The sequence below is a fragment of the Elephas maximus genome, chromosome 4 (assembly GCF_024166365.1).
Source record: "Elephas maximus indicus isolate mEleMax1 chromosome 4, mEleMax1 primary haplotype, whole genome shotgun sequence".
Lineage (NCBI taxonomy): Eukaryota > Metazoa > Chordata > Mammalia > Proboscidea > Elephantidae > Elephas > Elephas maximus.
Genome location: NC_064822.1, coordinates 58,358,845 through 58,379,988, shown reverse-complemented (window position 1 = coordinate 58,379,988; position 21,144 = coordinate 58,358,845). Strand labels below are relative to the sequence as shown.

Sequence of the window (21,144 nt, the reverse complement as noted above, 5' to 3'; positions counted from 1 at the left end):
TAAAAGATACTTTTTCTTAATGCGTATTTTCTTTCTGAAATAGAAGACTAAAAACAATGACATGAAGACCGGCAATACAGTAATTAAACAATTAAGAACAAATTGTGAGTCGAAAAAATTCTTAATTGCTTTCACCTAAAGTAGAAATAAAAAAAAACTATATGAGACCAATAGGTCAACAATTACTTTAAAGCAAAAATGAGAAGACAAAGGGGCAGGGAAACTAGAGTACTGGAAATGGAATAACCAGAACTCAATGAAAGAGAATGTTAACACATTGTGAAAAATTTAACTAATGAATAATCTGTATAGAAATTGTCAGATGGGAACCTAATTTACTGTGTAAACTTGCACTGAAAATACAATGAAATGTTATCTAAAAAAAAAAATTCTTAATTGCAAATCTGGAAATGACTCTAGTTTCTACCTGATACCAAGCAATCTATGGTGACAACTATTACAGTGGGTAAAAGCATTCTTGTGTGGTTTTTATTTTTATAAAGAAGGGCAATTAAAAATAGGCAGGACTCTTTCAAAGGTTCAGGGGGAACACTAAAAGGGATTTTATCAGAAGCTGGCAATTGGTTAGATGGGCAGCTGTCTTAAGACAACTCATCCAAGTTGAGGCACCATGTCAGAGAATAGTCCTCAATGTTTTGGGTCTAGAAATAGAATCAACACTATATACCCAGAGATGATCAGAGCCTTAGAGATCAACTTACGCTAAAATAAAAATCCCTTAATGACTAACCAGATTTAACTACTTTTAACAGGGCAATCACTTTTCAATGAATTTCAATTAAATTCACAGTCCCTATCCAGGGCACCTACCTTTTTGCTATCAAAGTATGTAAGAAACTAAATTATTAATCAGGAGGTTATTCAGGAACCATAAATTCAGAACAAGAAAAGCAGAAATGGCATGAGGGAAAGACATCCTGAGCTCTGGAAAAGCAAAATGAAGTATCACTAGCCTGCCCCTCCGGTGATAGGGCTCCTCGCAACCTAAGATCCAGTGTCCTTCAGCTTAGACAAAAACCTAAAACCTACTGCCGTCGAGTCGATTCCGACTCACAGCAACCCTATAGGACAGAGCAGAACTGCCCCAGAGTCCGAGAAGCAAAATGAATGCACTTTTGTCTTCCTTGGAAGCTTAGACATAAGTGCATTCATTTTGCTTCTCTGACTCCTACTTTCAACATAACCATTCCCATTTTGTTAACACGCTGTTTCTTTAGATATGTTAAAATCAAGTATTAGGATTCAGTTACGTTGCTATTCCTGTCCACCCATTTGATTTAAATGGTCCAAATCTCAGGGTTCTAAGGGCACCTCACTGTCCTAGCCTACAGGCTTGTGTTTATCAAAAACCTAAAAATACAGCTCTTAAGGCCACAAAGAAAAGGGAATAGGAAGAAAAAAAAAAAAGGCAGTCAAAAAAGAAATTAAGGCTTTCTTTCTGATGCATTAGAAAAATGTATTGAAAACTACATGGGAATGCCTCAGACACTAAGCAAGTTAGAGGTATGATGAATGAAAAATAAAACCACTCTTTGCTATTCCTCTCACATCTGCTAATCGTGAAAATAAAATATACTAGAATTCACCAGCGTATCTATGAAACTGACTCCATAGTATCGAGTCACCCTCTGATTTGCCATTTCTGCCAAAAACTGCTCAAAATTAACAAAGAGTTTTCTAAGTGAATTTAGACTGAATTTCACAATTTCTTCACTATTCGCTTCACAGACAATCATAAAGATATGTCTCTTCAAGTCTTAAAGAAGAGTAGTACGTGAATGGCCTTACATGACCACACAACTGTTCTGCATGGTCAGTGCACTTAAAATTCCTATTAAAAAATGGCCCAGGGACATTGATACCTGAGACTTGAGACGTCTTGTTCTCTTCGGTAGAATGTTCGTTCTTGTGCCGGGCTCAGGGGAAGCTTGGATATCAGTGCCAAGAACCTCAGGCTCCACTTTTTCCTTAAGATCTAAATTGGGCATTTGCACACCCTAAAATATGAGAGCACCGAAAGAGAGATTGATTGATAAGAAATCAGGCTGAGAATCAATGGGGAAATAATAAATTTCCAATAAATCCCTAAAAATTCATGAAACCAGAAAACAATTCTCCCTAAATTGTTTTATGGATTCAAGGCCATCTGTATCAAAATCCTAGCAGGCTTTTTAGCGTCATTGTTGAAACTGAGAAGATGATCCTAAAATTTGTATACAAACGCAAATTCTCTGAAAATAACCAAAGCAATTTTGAAAAAGAAGAACAAAGTTAGAGAGCTTATACTACTGAACATCAGAATTTACTATAAAGCTACAGTGATCAAGACAGTGTGGTGTGAGTGCACAGATAAGACATATAGATCAATGGAACAAAACAATCCAGAAATAAACCCACACGTACGTAGTCAACTGATTTTCAACAAGATACCAAGGTCATCAACGGGAAAAGCATACGCTTTTCAAAAAAAGATGCTGGTACAACTGGATATGCCTATGCCAAAAAAAGGAAAAAACTTATATATTTACCTCATACTATACACAAAAATTAATTGAAAATGGACAATTAAACCAACCAAGCCCATTGCTATCAAGTCGAATCTGAATCACAGCGCCCCTACAGGACAGAGTAGAACTGCCTCATAGGATTTCTAAGACTGTAACCTTTACAGAAAGAAAAAAAAAAAGGATTTGGACTGCGAAAAGAATGAACGAATCTGTCTTAGAAGAAGTACAACCAGAATGCTCCTTAGAAGCAAGGTTGGCGAGACTGTATCTCATATACTCGGGACATGTTATCAGCAGGGATCAGTCCCTAGAGAGGGACATCATGCTTGGTAAAGTAGAGAGTCAAAGAAAAAAAGGAAGACCCTCAACAAGATAGACTGACACAGTGGCTGCAACAATGGGCTCAAGCATAACGACAATTGTGAGGATGGCACAGGACAGAGTAGTGTTTCATTCTATTGTACACAGGGTCAACTCAACAGCACCTAACAACAACAACCTTTACAAAAGCAGACTGTCACATCTTTCTCCCACGGAGCAGCTGGTGGATTCAAACTACCAACCTTCCAGTTAGAAGTCAAGCACTTAACCACTGTGCCACCAAAGCTCTAAAAACTTTTTGCTGTGGAATTGATTCCAACTCATAATGACTCGACAGGACAGAGCAGAACTACCTCATAGAGTTTCTAAGGCTGTAATCTTTACAGAAGCAAATTGCCATGTCTTTCGCCTGTGCAATGGCTGGTGGGTTAGAACCACCAACCTTTCAGTTAGCAGCTGAGCACTTATCCACTACGCCACCAGGGCTCCTTAAAATGGATCAGAGATTTATACAAACTAAAACAATAAAACTTCTAGATGAAAACAAGAAAACCTTTTGTGATGTTGGATTAGGAAAAGATTTCTTAGATATGACACCAAAAACACAATCCATAAGAGGAAGGAAAAAAACCAATCAACTGGACTGTATCAAAATTTAAAAAATTTGGCTCTTCAAGTAGACATCCTTATAAAAATGAAAAAAAAAAAAAAAAAAGCCACAGAGTAGGAGAAAATATTTGCAAATCATATATCTGGACTTGTATTCAAAATACAAAAAGAATGCTTACAACTCAAGTATAAGGAGACAAACCACCCAATTAAAAAAAAATTTTTTTTGAATAGACACTTCAAGGAAGATATACAAAGGGCTAATATGCACACGGATCCCTGGTGGCACAGTGGTTAAGTGCGTGACTGCTAACTAAATAAAAGGTCAGCAGTTGAAATTCACCAGCCGCTCCTTGGAAACCTTATGGGGCAGTTCTACTCTGTCTTATATGGTCGCAATGAGTCAGAATTGACTTCACAGCAACAGGTGGGTTGGTTGGTTGTTTAGTTGGTTAATACCCACATGAAAAGATAACATTAGCCAAAACAAACCCAAACCAGTTGCCACTCAATTGATTCCGACTCATGACAACCCCATCTGTGTCAAGGGTGGAGCTATGCTCCACAGTGGCTGATTTTTTGGAAGATCACCAAGACCTTTCTTCCAAGACATCTCTGGCTGGACTCAACCTTTCAGTTTCAGTTTGAAGCCAAAAGCGTTAACTGTCTGCACCACCCAGGGACTCTACAACATTATTACTCATTAGAAATAGGCAAACTATCCATAATGAGATACCACTACATAATCATTAAGATGGCTATAATAATGACTGACAAACCAAGTGCTGGCAAGGATATAGAAAAATTAGAACCCTCATATAATACTAGTAGGAATATAAAATGGTCAGCCACTTTGGAAAACAATTTGGCAATTTCTAGAAAAGCTAAACATAAATTTACCATATAATCAAGCAATTCCATTCCTAGGAATCTACCCAAGAAAAATGAAAACGTTATGTCCACACAAAGATTTGCATTCATATATTTATAGCAGCATTATTCGTAGCAGCTATAAATTGGGAACAAGCCACTGTTTATCAACTGGTAAATGGATAAACAAAATACTGCACCTATGTAACAGAATATTACTCAACCGTAAAAAGGAATTAAACACTGATACATGCTACAACCTGGATGAACCCTGAAAATATTACGCTAAGTCAAAGAAGTGAGAAACAAAATCGTATTGTCTGATTCCATTTATATGAAATTTCTAGACAAGACAAAACCATAGAGACAGAAAACAGACCAGAAGCAGCCTAGGCCTGGAGGTAGAAGCAGGAATCAACTGCAAACAAACACAAGGGAATTCTGGGGGCTGATGGAAATGTTCTAAAACCGGACTGTGGCCATTGGTGCACTGTTGTTGTTAGCTGCCATCAAGTCAATTCTGACTCATGGTGACCTCATGTGTGCAGAGTAGAACTGTTCCATAGGGTTTTCAAGGCTGTGTTGCCTTTCAGAAGCAGATAGCCAGGCCTATCTTCTGAGGCGCCTCTGGATGGGTTCAAACCGTCAACCTTTTAGCTAATTATCCAGAGTTTAACCATTCGTGCCACCCAGGGAATCCAACTGTTACATAAATGTATAAATTTATTAAACCTTATTGAACTGTGACCCTACAGTGGGTGAATTCTATGGTATGTAAATCATACTTCTATAAAGCTGTTTTAAAAAAACAAATGAAACTAGGAGAAAAAAATCTTAAGCCATCCATCAGCCAAACCACAAACAGGCCCATAATATAAACAACAACACCTGAAAGGAACAAGTTCCTTATAGCAATCTATTACAGGAGATGAAAAGGGCAATATTTGCCCAAAAGCAAAGATGAGAAAGCAGGAAAAGGTAGCAATTCAAGATGAAAGGAAACAGAGAACCGAGGACAAAAATGGTGGCAGGGTAGGCACACTGTGGGAAATGGAACCAATGTCACGGGGCACTTTGTGTACAAACTATCAAACGTACAATAAAAAAGAAAAAAAAAAAACTAAGGCATGAAGATTTATTTTAAATAAATAAGTAAACACCCTTCATTCCCATCATTCTTTATCTTGTAAACCACCAAAAATACATGTGATATATACACTGCTCCCCCAAATTTTGCTGCCTGGAAAAATCCATTCCATCTTGCTATGCATACAGAATTGCTAATGTGTTACGGTGAATGTGGTCTAAAGTTTATAATTGGCAAACTGCATTCATCCACTCCTAAAAAGAATGATTTCTCTCACCATAAGGCTGACACCGGATTGGAAAAGCTCATATGGGTAAAGAATTCTTTCATAGTGTGACTTCAAAAGAGACCCAGTTCCTTTTCCTGGCAGATATCCCAAGCGGCTACCCACTTTAGACCACTTCTTCTCTTTGGTGACCATTTCAAAACCTCCTTTGCTGGCAACAATCTGAAAAAAAAAGGTAAAAAATATTTAGGGAAAGAAGAGGAATGCAAGCATTCTGACTCTATACACTGTCTACTAAATAAAAAAAGTTATTCTGGGCTTAGATGTCAAAGTTCCTTCAACCAGTATCTGATAAAACTGAAATTTGTCTCAACTTCATTTGTAAACTTTTACTTAAGGCACCATAAAAATAAAAAATAAAGAACAAAGAACTGAAATTTGTCAACATTTAAACTAAGAAACAGAGTAATGATTGTTGGAAGTCTTAAACGCTATCGTTTAATTAATGTTATTGTGCCTACCTTCAAATAATACATTCAAAAACATTTAGTGAATCTGTACTTTGTGCATTAGTCTCTGTGAGAAAACTGAACACACATATATACTCTATATACTCAAGATACTATATCCTTCACAATATGAAATAAGAGTAAAAAAAGATGAGAACAAATACAAGTAATATAGTTCAAAATGAACAGAAATTCTGACTTTAGAAAGTATACCAAGTAACTTAATGAACTTAACAAAATGTTAGGCAAACAATGAATTTAGAGAATAGTTCTGAAAAAGCAGTTATAATTTTGAAAAGAAAAAACTTTATAGGGGAGATTATGAAGGAATGATGGGGAAAGATCAGATTATATGTAAGAGGCAGTAACAGGCTTCCTAGAATGCAACACAGAGTATATGATGGTAGTAAGTGATGGCATAAATTGTTCAACTTTGCTGAATGTTCACATCAAGCCAGACACTGAACAGAATATACATGTGTTAAGGCTCTATCTCCCAGAAACTGATACCGTTTATCTCCCACACTCTAAAATATAGGCAATTTTTAGTTTCACTGAGTATAAAGAGGACTATGACATAGTAAACAAACTTTATCCTCCTTGAACATATACTGCTGTATTTTACTCTTTCAAAAAGGTTAAGAGCATAAATGCTACAGTTACCAGAGTTCAAATTCCAGCTCTGCCACTTAATAGCTGCATGACCTTGGGTAAGTTACATATTGTGTGTCTCAGTAACCTCACTGTTATTAAAACGGGAATAACAACAGTAACTACCTTATTATGTAGCTGTTCAGAGAATAAATAAAATGTAAAAAGCATCAGGACAAAGTAAACACTGCATCAATGTTAGCTCTATTATGTCTGTGTGGGTGGGGGGTGGGACTGTACATACTTAAAAATAAATGAAGGAAATGTGTTCAATTCTTGTGCTGTAGGATGCTATTATAAATAAAGATGTACCTACAGCCAAAGCAAAATCTTCCACTAATGATAATATCTGAAAACTTGGTAGAAACACGTAAGTTCATATGTACAAGAGCTGAACACATTTCTTTAATTTTTCAGTTCCTTTTATCACACCCTGAGAGGAACTCCTTCTGCTGATAAGAGTTAATCAGGGAGAAATTACAAAGAGAAAAAAAAAAATTGTTTTTCAAATTGGTTGTGTAGAGGAAGACACAGTGAGGGTAGTTTAGGTAGAGGGCTATCTAGAAACAATGATGAAGGATTAGAGCATCTTACAGTTAACACGTATCTTTCTAGTACCTCTATAACGCCAGGTACTGTTCTAGGACCTTGGGATACATACACCGGTAAGTAAAACAAAGACCTTTGCCCTCATGGAACTTACATTCTAGTGGGGGATACATGGCAATAAACAATTAACAAGTAAATTTCAAAGTGATATATAGTGTAAAAGAAATTAAATTGAGCAGTTAAGGGGCCTCAAAAGTGGCACAGCGTTGGGACAAGATCTCCACATGCAAAAGAATGAAGTTGGACCCATATCTCATACCACTTATGAAAATTAGCTCAAAAATGGACCAACGACCTAACTGTAAGAACTAAAACCATAAAACTCTCAGAAGAAAACAGAAGGGTGAAACTTCAGGACCTAGTTTTTGACAATGGATTATTAGATATGACACCAAAAGCAGGAGCAGCAAAAGACAAAATAGATAAACCGGACTTCACCAAGAGTAAAAACTTCTGTGCGTCAAAGAACCTTATCAACAAAGTGAAGAGACATCTAAAAATGAGAGAAAATATTTGGTAACCATATATCTGACAAGAGTTTTATATCCGGAATATATAAAGAACTCTGACAACTCATCAATGAAAAGACAAACCACCCAACTAAAAAATGGGCAAAGACTTGAACAGCTGGTTCACAAAAGAAGATATACAAGTGGCCAACAAGCATATGAAAAGATGCTCTATGTCACAGTCATTAAACCCACTGCCATCGAGTCAATTTCAACTTATAGCAACCTTGTAGGACAGAGTAGAACTGCCCCTAGAGTTTCCAAGGAGCACCTGAAGAATTTGAACTGCCGACCATTTGGTCAGCAACCACAGCACTTAACCACTAGGCCACCACTGTTTCCCATCACAGTCATTAGGAAAATGTAAATCAAAACCACAATGAGACACCACTTCACTCCCACTAGGATGGCTACTATCAGAACAATGGAAAATAAAAAGTGTTGGAGAGATTGTAGAAGAGTTGGAACCCTCATCCATTGCTAGTGGGAATGTTAAATGGTGCAGCTGCCGTCGAAAACAGCGTAGTCACTGTGGAAAACGGCATAGCCATTCCTCAAAAGGTGGAACATAAATTTACTATATGACCCTGCAATTCTACTCCTAGGTATATACCCAAAAGACTTGAAAATAGGAACTCAAACAGATAAGGTGAACACCAATGTTCTCTGCAGCATTCTTCACAGTAGCCAAAAGGTGGAAACAACCCAGGTGTCCATTAAAAGATGAATGAGTAAACAAAGTGTGGTATATCCATACAATGGAATATTATTCAGCCATGTTGAGAAATGAAGTTCTGATATATACTACAACATAGATGAGGCTTGAAAACATTATTTGAATGAAATAAGTCAACACAAAAAAAGACAAAATTTATATGATCCCACTTATATGAAATACCTAGAACAGGCAAATGCACAGAGATGAAAGTTTACTAGTGGTTATCTGAGATTTGGTGGGGAGGGAGAAATGAAGAGTTATAGCTTAAGGGGTATCGAGTTTCTGCTAAGGGCAAGGGAAAAATCTGGAAATGGATATTGGTGATGGTTGCACAACATGGTGAATATAATTAATGACACTGAATTGTACATTTTATAACGGCTACAAAAATATAGGAGGAGGCTTGAGGAAACATTGTGGAGTGATGGGAAGAGTCTATATTTTGATTGTAGTGATGGTTACATAACTGTATACATTTGACAAAACTCATCAAAGTGTATACCTGAAAGGGAGAACCTTAATGAATATAAATTACACTTCAATAAACTTCGATTAAAAAAAAATTTTAATAAAAAATTATGATGGCAAAATGTTTTGTTGTATATATTTTACAATAAAATTCTAAAAAATTTGTTTAAAGGTGGCAGAGTGAGGGCAAATCTAAGTATTATATAATACAGGGAAGTCTCATTATAAAGGTAAAATGTAAACAGACTTAACGAAGTTGTCTTAGGCTGGGTTCTCTAGATAAGAAAAACCAGTGAAGTGTGTATATATACAGTGATATTTATCTCAAGGAAATGGCTCATGTGGCTGTAGAGGATGGCAAGTCCCAAACCTAAGGGTCAGGCAGCAGGCTAAAGATGTCTCCTGACTCACACAGCTACATAGGCTGATGGACCCAAGATCGGCAGGTAAGACATCAGGCTACTGGCTCAAGTCCCAAAAACTGAAGGTCAGATAATGACAAGCTGGATGCAGGATCCAGAGCAAGAAAGCAAGCTTTGCCAGAACGTCATATATATATACATATATATATATATATATATACACACACACAGACGAGGCCTAGCCAAGTTGACACGCAACTTTAATCATCACATAGGTGAAGCAGTTATCCAAGCAGATATACAGGGCAAGAGTGCTGCAGGCAGAGGGAACAGCTAGACAAAGTCCCCAAGTTAGAAGCAAGCTCAGAGTGCTTAAGGAACAGCAGGGAAGCCAGTGCATCTGAAGCAGAGCGAACAGATGGGATGGAAGAGAGAAATAACGAAAGTCAAAGAGGTAATAGAGGCCTGCTCAGTAATTTCTACTATGTCATATAATTATCATTATTATAATTTGCTTAGTGCTTTGTATGCAAAGCACTTCAAACTAAATTCCCATTAGTAATGACATATCTGCGTGGATCCGGTCACACTTTCGCACCCAGTTCTCCTTCTGATTAGTAGCGTGCAGCTGTGAGATGACAGCAGCATAATCAGGGTATGGCCATGAAATAGGACAAAGCAATCTCACTAAGATATCAAAACCATGACTTTGGCTTCATGTGTATAATACTCGGACAATCTAACCAGATCTAATACTACATAAAAACCTCAAAACTTACAATTGTTTTTCTTCAGTTGATGGATTCGAGGATTGTTTTTACTGTTGTTGGGTTCCGTTGAGTTGATTCCAACTCATACCAATCCCATGTGACCGACAAGAACTGCCTCATAAGGTTTTCTTGGCTGTAATCTTTATGGAAGCAGATCACCAGGTCTTTCTACCACAGAGCCACTGTGTAGGTTCGAACCACCAACCTTTCAGTTAGCAGCTGAGTGCTTAACCATTGCACCACTATGGTTAGCATCCATAATTTCACAACATAAAACATTCCAAACATTTGCCATGTAATATATCATACCATTGTCACTTACAAATATCACTACAAACCATGTCCTATAAAAAGGATGCACAAACATTCCCCAGAACAGATCATGTATCTGGTCATAAAGCAAACCTTAATAGAATCCAAAACATCAAAATATTACAAAGCATCTTTTCTGACCATTAAACCATTAAGGTAGAAATCAATAACAGAAAAAGCAGGGAAAAGAGATCACACACATGGAAACTGAACAATACCTTGCTCAAAAACTACTGGGTTATAGAAGAAATTAAAGATGAAATAAACAAATTCATAGAATCCAATGACAATGAAAACACTTCCTACCTTTGGGACACAGCTAAAGCCACGCTCAGAGATCAATTTATAGCAATAAAAGCACACATCCAAAACCCAGTGCCATTGAGTCAATTCCGACATCCAAAAAGAAGGGCCAAAATCAAAGAATTACCCCTACAACTTGAACAAACAGAAAGAGAGCAACGAAAGAAACCCTTGAGCACCAGAAGAAAGCAAATAATAAAAATTAGAGCAGAATGACATGAAACAGAGAACAGAAAAACAACTGAAAGAGTTAACAAGACCAAAAGCTGGTTATTTGAAAAGATCAACAAAATCGATAAACCACTGGTCAAACTGACAAAAGAAAAACAGGAGAGGAAGCAAAAAACCTGAATAAGAAATGAGATGGGTGATATTACGACAGACCCGACTGAAATTAAAAGAATCATAACAGAATACCATAAAAATTGTACTCCAACAAATTAGAAAACCTAGAGGAAATGGACAAATTTCTAGAAATATACTGCCTACCTAAACTAACACAAACGGAGGTACCCAGTGCGGAGGTAGAACAACTAAATAAACCTATAAGAAAAGAGGCTGAAGAGGTAATTTAAAAACTCCCAACGAAAAAAAAGCCCTGGCCCTGGTAGCTTCACTGGAGAATTCCACCACACTTTCAGAGAAGAGTTAACACCACTACTACTAAAGGTATTTCAGAGCACAGAAAAGGATGGAATACTCCCAAACTCATTCTATGAAGCCAGCATATCCCTGATACCAAAACCAGGTAAAGACACCACAAAAAAAGAAAATTACAGAATCGATTCAACAGCAGTGGGTGGGTTATATCCCTCATGAACTTAAAAAGAACACACAGCATGCACTTGAATTCAAGACAATAAAGACAGACCCTTTATCAAAACTTGACCAAAATTTTAGTATCAATCGAGGCCAAAATTTCAGTCTACTGAAAAGCATAAATCTGGCTAGAAGTCATTTTAACAGACACCAAGTAGGAACAGGTTTCTAGTCAAAAGCTCCTTCTCAAAACACCTCTATAAAGACAGTAAAGAAATTAAAAAAAAAAAAAATCATACTCCCAAAGGACAAAGAGACCAAGAGAAGAATCAATACAAGCAAGAAATATAAACAATATTTTAAAGCTAGAAAGCAGGTATGAGTGATAACTAAGCAAGCAAAAACAAACAAACAAAAAAACCCTACAATAGAGGAAAAGCCAAAGAGAATTTTTTCAACAAAGAACCTGGTAAGGCTTAAGAAAAAGCAGCAGCAGTTAACTCTAAAACTAGGGATGGCGTTGCAGGAGAGAACAGCATTGGCTGAAAACCTGTATAAAAGCCTCTTTAAGTCAGCACAGCCACGCAACCATTCCAGAAAAGACTGGAGATTTACTCTCTGGAGAATGTGACTAAAAGGGATTCCAAACTAAGAAAGAAAAAGGTAAATAACCTAGAGTATCAGCCTAAAACGTCTAACATCCAACTAATAAGAGTCCAAAAAGAGAGAAAAGTGGAAGAAATTACCAAAGAATTGATATAAGAAAAGTTACAACACAGAAAACCCCGATGGAGCAGCAGAATAGTGGGATGCAGACTTCAAACTCTCATAAAAAGACCAGACTTAATGGTCTGACTGAGACTGGAGGGACTGTGGAAGTCACGGTCCCCGGACCTTTTGTTAGCCCAAGACTGGAACCATTACCGAAGTCAACTCTTCAGACAGGGATTGGATTGGACTGTAAGACAGAAAATGATACTGGTGAGGAGTGAGCCTCTTCGCTCAAGTAGACACATGAGTCTATGTAGGCAGCTCCTGTTCGGAGGCAAGATGAGAAGGCAGAGGGAGACAGAAGCTGGTTGAATGGACACGGGGAATACAGGGTCAAGAGGAGGAGTGTGCTGCCTCATTAGCGGGACAGCCAGCTAGGAATATACGCCAAGGTGTGTATAAGTTTTTGTATGAGAGACTGACTTGGTTTGTAAACTTTCACTTAAAGCACAACAAATAAAAAAAGTTTAAAAAAAGAAGAGTTGAAAGACATGAATTTTCAGATTGAAAAAATTATCAAGGGCCATGAAAACAAACACGTACCCATACATATCACCGTGAAATTTCAAAGCCCTGGGAATAATGATTAGATTCTAAGTCTTCAAGAAAATTAAAAAATTATATATAAAGTAACAGGAATTAATACAGTATCATTCTCAATAGCAACACTGGAAGCTAGAAAACAACAGAGTAAAGCTTGTAAAATACTGAAGTAAAATGATTTACAATTTAGTCTTCCATATTCTACCAAACTACCAACAAACTGTAAGGGTAGAATGAAGACATTTTAAAACAAATAAGGTCATAGAAAATTTATATCCAATTTACCTTTTCGCTGAGGAAACTAATGCAGGAAATGTCCCACCAAAATAAGGGAGTAAGCCAAGTAAAATGAAAACCTACAGCAGGGAGAGAGGCAAAGGGAATTCCCAAAATGAGAATGGTAAAAGGAAGTTCCAAGTCAGCAGCTGATCTCAAAAACCAACCAGGCTGGACTTGAACAGAAAAGAGGACTCCATGAGGAATGTCTCCAAGAAGAAAATGAAATTGATAGATTACCTGACAGGTAGAAACATACTGAAAGATTTATACTTCCGCTGGAAAGTTGGAAAAATGTTTGATGGTTACAAAGAAAACTTACAAAATGAAAAAAAGGTGCGATTATTAACCTGAAGGAAAATAAAAATTGGTACAAGGAAACAGAATCAGAGCATACTAGGAGGCTCAAGTACATATAATATTTATGTTTACACAGTAATAATTTTTGATTAATAAACAACTGATGTAACTACAATATAACAAGATAAACAAAGCAAGGCATACGGAGAATTTAGATTGCTTATACCCCTTCCCAATCATTAATTATAAGTCAGTATATAATACCTAAAACTAAAAAATAAAGCTTTTAATGAGCATATTATTTGGAAATATGAAGATCCAAATCAGAAACAGCTAGAAGTGAAAGTGGTTAGCTCTGAGGAGTACGGAAGGGGATGAGAAGTGGCGGACAAGAGAGAATACTGTTTTTTATTTTAGGCCTTATTTTTTAAAAACACATTCCTTTGAGGAGAAATTTTTTTTTTTTAAAAGAAGGGATAAATTGAATGTTCCTTGCCGAACTTGTATAAACAAATTATTAATGTAAAACTCTGTTAAATTATAGAGACATCCCAAGTAACACCTTTTATTATCAAAAGTAATTACTAGGTAGAAAGATGAAGGGATTTAGTCAAAACAGGAAACCAACACACTGACAATTTAATGACTCAGAAAACTGAAATTTTGCTTCCCATTAAAAAGCAGTGGGAATCACATTGTTCCAAAATCACCACACATCTATAATAAACTCAACAGATGCCAATCAGCTATGAACCAAAATAAATTTTTAAACAGCATATCTAATGACCTTAAAACATCAGAACTTTTCTCTTTCTAGAAAGTAAAATATCATGCTAATGAAATAGGCACCTAATGACAGAGGTGAGAATACTGGTTACCTTTCTGGGGAAGTATTGTCTAGGCAGGAGATGAAGGAGTTTGCTAGGGTGCTCCTGGACAAATGTTCTGTCTCTTGATATGGGTGGTGGTTACACAGGCATACACATATATAAAGATTTACCTAACTGTACGTTTAAGATTTGTAAACTGCAGTTATTAATCAGTTAAAAAAAAAAAATTTAACATGAGAAGTGGTAGTCTCACTATGATATTTAGGGATTATAAAGTACAGACAAAATTACTACGAATCAAAAGGGGTCTGCTTTTCAGTTTTAAATCTTAGTTCTGCAAGCATTTTTTACATGCTAGGGGGAAAGAGATGTCAAAGGGCACATAAAAAATGCACAAAAAACAAACCTCAATAAACCTCAGACAATCTTAATCACAAAATGTTTTCAACAGTTACATATTTAAGCAAGGTATACTTTATTAGCAGTAGACCCCTTTTAATAAAAAGGAAGTAGGTTTGTCAGTATGGAGTTAAACAGTCAGGATGACAAATGTTATATAAGAGAATTTTGAGCAGCCAGGTATTCAAATTGAAGCCCTGGAGGTGCAGTGTTTAAGAGCTCAGCTGCTAATGAAAAGATAGGCAGTTCAAATCTACAGGCTACTCCTTAGAAACCCTATGGGACAGTTCTACTCTGTGTTATAGGGTTGCTATGAGTTAGAATCGACTCAAGGGCAACAGGTTTAGGTATTCAACTTAGGTTACCTCTGAAGTCCCTTTCTAATTTTGAAATCTGTGACTTTTTTTTACTAAGACAGGAATGCAAACTAATTTACCATCAGATTAAACCTAATGTTTACCTTTTAATCAGAAAATTACTGAAACAGGAAGTTTCTATTTAATTCATTATCTGCTTATATACTTATTCTAGCAAATTCCATATTTATAAAAATAAAAATGACCTTTATGGAATGAGCTTTGACTGAAGATTGCAACAGTACTGTTATTAATAAAATGATTTTTGAAACTATTTTTGTACTTTATTTAAGCTATATATAATTCAAATCATACATACTTAGAACCTTAAACAGCATCATGTGGCAAAAATTAGTAGGTAGGTTTTAAACGAATAAAAATGTCTGAAAGAATTCTAAAGAAAATTTTACCCTAGTTTCCCTATAAAAAAGGCACAAACCCACCCCTCAAATTCATTATCATTTGCTCTTCGGTATCACAGGTTTTAATATAACTGTACCAGACAGTTCTTGACACAGTGCTCAATTATTGATATCATTATCTGACTGATAAGTCTAGAACTGTATTCTAGCGTAAGGAATTACTTCTCAGAATTTTTAGTGACAGAGTTCCACCCTGACGTTAATTTTAAAATGTATCATAAAAGCTAATTTAAGTGATTCTCGCTATTCTCCTTGAAAGTGAAGTCTTCCAAAATTAACTCTGCAATTTAAGCAAAAATAAATTTTTATTTCAAAATAGTACACCATAATAGGATATCAAAGGCTACAATAAGTTGCTTTGCCAAATTCCTCAGATAGTCAAGCTGTCTTCACCCACAAGTCAAAACCACCACAGGTTTTTATTACTGTATCACAAATCATGTTTTCAAGGTAATTATCATAATCACCTCTACTGCAGGTCAGCTTTTCTTTTTTTCTTCTTATTAGGGAATATAATGTGACAAAGATAACACGAGCTTGGGCAAAAATAAGTCAAGAATTCTTCATCCTTAGTTTTTCACACTATTGTTCACTGTATAGGATACTGTGCTGGCCTCTCAGTTAACCATAACACTACTTACAGGTATTAATAAAAATTTTATGTGCCACACATGAGAATATTAAGTGAAATGGATCCCTTTACTATATCAAGTTTTCAGTTAAGAAGTAGAACAAAAGATGACAAGCTCTACAAAGGACATTACAGGTTGGTGTCATTTCTTTTGCACATGCTGCATCATAGAGCCTACTATTAAGAGTCATTAAAACTTTCATATCAACTTTAAAGATAACTTTGAGATCTGTCATTTCCATTTATTCGTGCTTGCGTTTCACTGCCAAGCATATAGTACATAGGAAATGATGCTATCCACCAAGATTATTTGAAACTATTTAAAGATTTCTAAATCAAGTACAAGCCTCACCTTGCTCAAAGCATACAGATCCAGGATTTTTCTCTCCACTATAGGGATTTTCAAAGTAGATCCTTGAAGTTCCCAAAATTTTGCTAGTTGATCCAGGAAGTCCAATCTCACTCTAGTCATTGCCTAAGATTATTTAAATACACATATCAGAAATATAAACTAAGTTATGGCTGAAAATGAAACGAATGAATTCTGCATAATAAAAGTACTCATTTCTCTAAAGAAATTCAGAGTTTTCATTACTGCTTAGCCCAACCCTGTAAAATAAACCAATAAGGAGGCGAGATAGTTCCAATGCCATAAGAAAGTTTCATTATTCAGACTATTCCCAGTCTCTAAACATTCTAATTATGACATTTCATCTGCAGATAATATCCACACTTCAGGTGTACCAACTCTGCCTCACTGATACTAAGATTCTTCATCATGCATCTAATTATAAGAGATAAAGGTAAAATACGTATTAAAATTTCAGAGAATAAATCCTTAAAGAGCACCTAGAGGAAACAAAAAACAACTCAGCATGACATATTAAAGCTTATCTAACAAAGATTTCCCTTTTGTATTCTAAAACAGTTCTCATACCACACTGAAGAATCTTCTGAAAATCCAGCAGACACAAAGACCAGCAATATTTAAATAAACTTCAATTTAGAAAAAGTAAGAGATTAGTAACATTAAAAAGGAGATATTAATAAATCAGATCAACAGTTCTGGAAAAGTTCTGTTCAAGTAAAAAAAAAAATACTTTTGAAAAACAGGTTTTTTGATAGAATTTAAAAACCTAATTTCCAAAGACTGTGGGAGACAGAATTCTGAGATTCACAAAATTTTTTAGTAAAATAATAAGCATTGAAGTAAAGTTTGAACTTCAGAATTCCAGGTCTCTGAAAGCTAATCATTGCATATTTCCATCATGAAAAACATAGCTAATTTCCCGTAACTCCACTTAACTGAAAAAACTGTAGAACTACTTTAAACAATTTTTTAAAATCAGATACTTCCTCCAAACCTCAAGTAACTATTCTATTCAATCCTAATGAACAGTAACTCTGGCCCCTGGTACTTGAGCTTCTCAAAATTCTCTACCTGGAGCCCTGACATAAAGGTTGAATCAGAAGGCAGAAATGGTAACATAACAACTCACCTCAAGTTCATTTAAACGTTGGACCCGGGGAGTAAAACGAAAGCTTTTTACTTCACATGCAAATGGAGGTTGCCAATCCTAGATAGAAATAATTTTTTAACATGGTAGTATCTAAGTAAGGAATGCATTATCCATTCCCTTAATTTAAAAAGTGAGCTGCCACAAAGCATAATGACAACAGACCAATTTGAAGTCTTCATCATAAAGACAGAGTAATATTTTTTAAGTAAAATAATTTTAATATTACCTAGAGAAACAATACTCAGATCTCACCAGTCTCTTTACATCCCATAATTATGCTTTTCCCAATTATTTAAGTGGAAGGCAATGAGTTCATGTACCACAAAATGGTGTCTAGTAAACCGAAGTTCAGCAAATTAAAAACACAATTAGAAAGAAACTAAAGAGGGTAAAAATATCAAAAAGTAATGCTTGAAAAGCACTCAATATATATCATCTGGATAATTTTTTTCATTTATGTGTAATGTGACACTGCACTTCACAGTCTATGTTACATAAATGCTTTGTTAAAGCCCAGCTTCTGGGCACCCAAATTTAAAAAGAAAAAAAAACAAACCTACCGAACAAGACAATTTCCAGATTGGAGTTATGGTATTAACTGAAGTGAGATAGCATGTTTCAAATGGGGTTCTAGAGAACATAGTTTGATTTGGCCTAAACCCAGTGCTGTCAAGTTGATTCCGACTCATAGCGACCCTATAGGACAGAGTAGAACTGCCCCATAGAGTTTCCAAAGAGCGCCTGGCAGATTCGAACTGCCGACCCTTTGGTTAGCAGCCGTAGCACTTAACCACTACGTCACCAGGGTTTCCTGATTTGGCCTAAGTAACTGCAAATCCATTTAAAAATCTGAGAACTACTAAAAATTAAAAAATAAATCTTACCTTGCAAACTAAAGAGGTTGTCAATATTAAAATTAAATTATGCTTTAAACAAGATTTATTTTCAATAATAATAATGTTATATACAGAAAAGGTATATACTATTTCAGCCTTTTCTTAAATACGAAAATAACATTTTTAGCAAAGGAAATATTGAATAGAACTTATAATTAATAAAGGCAATATACTAGATAAAAATTCATGGTTAAGAAAAACTTAAACGCTTAAGATTTTGTCAATATTAGATAATTCTGATAGAAAAGAGAGTGGAAGCTTTTGGAACACGGCAATGCGTATCTTTACAGCAATTTTTTCCTGTTAATCCTTTGTTTGCAATCGATAATCTATGATCTTACCCAAATTCATCCAGCATAGGAGTAGCATGCATGGGTTTTGTAATCAGATAAACTGATTTAGGCTTTCAGAGCTACTTTGCAACTTACACAAGAGCACACATTTCGTAAGTGATTTAACTTATCGAGACTTGCCTTATCTTAAAATGAGGACTTTATTTACCTACTAGGGGTTCAAAGATTAAATGAAACAATCTATAATAGGTGATAAATTATAGTAGGTAACAAATTATCCCCACTACCACCACCACCACCTAAGCTCTTTTTATTCACTGTGTTCAATACCAATTTGGCAGTCTATGGTGAGGGCAGATTTTTTTGGAAAATGAAAACACCAGGTACAGTACTTAATTATTTTATCTTTCCTACTAATAGGCAAAGAGTCATGGTGGCTCAGTGGTTAAACCACTCAGCTGCTAACTGAAAGGTCAGCAGTTGAACCCATCAGCTGCTCCACAGGAGAAAGATGTGGCAGTTTTCTTCCATAAAGATTTACAGCCTTGGAAACCCCATGGGGCAGTTCTACTCTGTCCTACAGGGCCACTGTGAGTCGGAACACCGTGGAGAGCAGTGGTTTTGGTTTTGGATACTACTAAACAAAACATAAAACCAAGTGTCTTTAAAAAGCACAGTCTAAGACAATCATTTGCAAAATTTAATGTGCATTAAGAATCGTCTGAGAATATTTGGTAGAAAAGCAGATTCCAGAAATTCCACAACCAGAAATTGATTCCTCTAGTCTGTGAATGGAAAACCTGGTGGCGTAAGAGTTAAGAGCTATGGCTGCAAACCAAAAGGTCAGCAGTTCGAATCCACCAGGCACTCCACGGAAACTCAACAGGGCAGTTCTATTCTGTCCTATAGGGTCCCTATGCGTCAGAATAGACTTGACAGCAACAGATTTGGTTTGGTTTGGTTTTAGTCTGTGAATGAGGCCTAGGAATTTGCATCTTAACAGGCATCCATCTGACCCTGGTGCAGGTGATTCAGGAACATCACTGGTCTAATGGATGAAGAAAAGAACTGGATAAACCTAAGCCCCAGTGCTACTCTAGACACCAATAAACCTTTTGACCTTGAACCAATCATTCAACCCCTTGGGGCACTTACTCCCCCAAACAAGAGATCATATCTGCTTTCCTCACATCAAAGATTAAGGATTATAATTAACCTACAAGCAAACCTAGTTATTTGGAATAATTGAGATTCGTAAATCTTTAACACTTGGTTCCAAATACCAACAGATTTCAACGTTTTCTTCACCTTCCATTACTGACCGGTTTTTCCTAAACCTCTCAATTTTTAAAATAAATGCTGCTTCTCTTTCCCCGGGAAGATTTTGTAAATGCAGCACTAATCAGTCTAGGGTTCCTCTTTGGTGATACCATCCTAGGGGCCAACTAGAGCTCAGATTACCTTAAGGAATTCCATACCTGGGAGGAGGCCTGCAAATATTTAATAAACTAAACAAGAGTAGTGCTTGGATAATGAAAGAGCCAACGGAAGGGCACTTTTTACAATAGCACCGTAATGAAGACTGCAGACGATTATGACATGTCGTGTCATAGTATTTCTAAAACTTTATTGGCCAAAGAAAGGTCTAAAGCCTTTTGTTACCCTTGCCCACAATCCAAAGGAAAAGTATCAGCTCCCAAGTTTTAGACGAAAAGGCCCCAGGGACACCACTTTCTCGCGTTCAGACGTCCCTACATAAAGACCGCAAATGCAACCAAGGCAAAAAAAAAAAAACACCCAGAAACTTAGCCTCAAGTTGCTGAGAATGAGGGATGAAGGACAAGGAAAGTGAAGCCAAACCAAGCGTATGGACTTCCCCCCGTCTCCCTTCTCCCCCTCTCTCCTCGCAGACTCCGGTACCTTGGGCGGTCGGATCTTGCAGATGCCAGTTTTCTCAGCCAGAGGCCGGATGCGGCCGATGAAGCTGAGTGGGTCAGTGAACTCCTCCCAGCTGGGCTCAAACACCGGGCACTCAGGTGGTGGCACGAACTCCGCCGCGTAGCCTCCTGGCCCCACACCCGCCATGGTAATATCCAGGGGCCCCCGTGGGGGTGCAGGTGGCGAAAGGCTGAATACAGCCCACCGAGCCCTTTCACGTCCCCTGACAGGGGCCGAGCCGCATCCTCTCGAGTAAGAACTGCACAACACAGAAACAACAGAAACGCTTCCTTCTCTCGTTTGTTATTGTTTCCTTCGGGGCTTTTCCTCTTAGGGCCAGGACTTTTCCGGAAGTCAA

The 21,144-nt window shown here is 36.7% G+C and overlaps 1 protein-coding gene across 1 annotated transcript in view; it reads right to left on the bottom strand.

Annotated features, from left to right (window-relative positions):
• The window catches only part of KDM5A (lysine demethylase 5A), a 113,852-nt gene extending 92,708 nt beyond the window's left edge, over positions 1–21,144 (bottom strand). The window contains exons 1-5 of the mRNA XM_049882155.1: positions 20,769–21,144; positions 17,639–17,716; positions 16,492–16,614; positions 5,693–5,863; positions 1,884–2,018 (exon numbers count right to left, since the gene is read on the bottom strand). Of these exons, the coding sequence (XP_049738112.1) occupies positions 1,884–2,018; positions 5,693–5,863; positions 16,492–16,614; positions 17,639–17,716; positions 20,769–20,933 (672 nt within the window). The 5' untranslated portion in view covers positions 20,934–21,144. The remainder of the gene's footprint in view (positions 1–1,883; positions 2,019–5,692; positions 5,864–16,491; positions 16,615–17,638; positions 17,717–20,768) is intronic.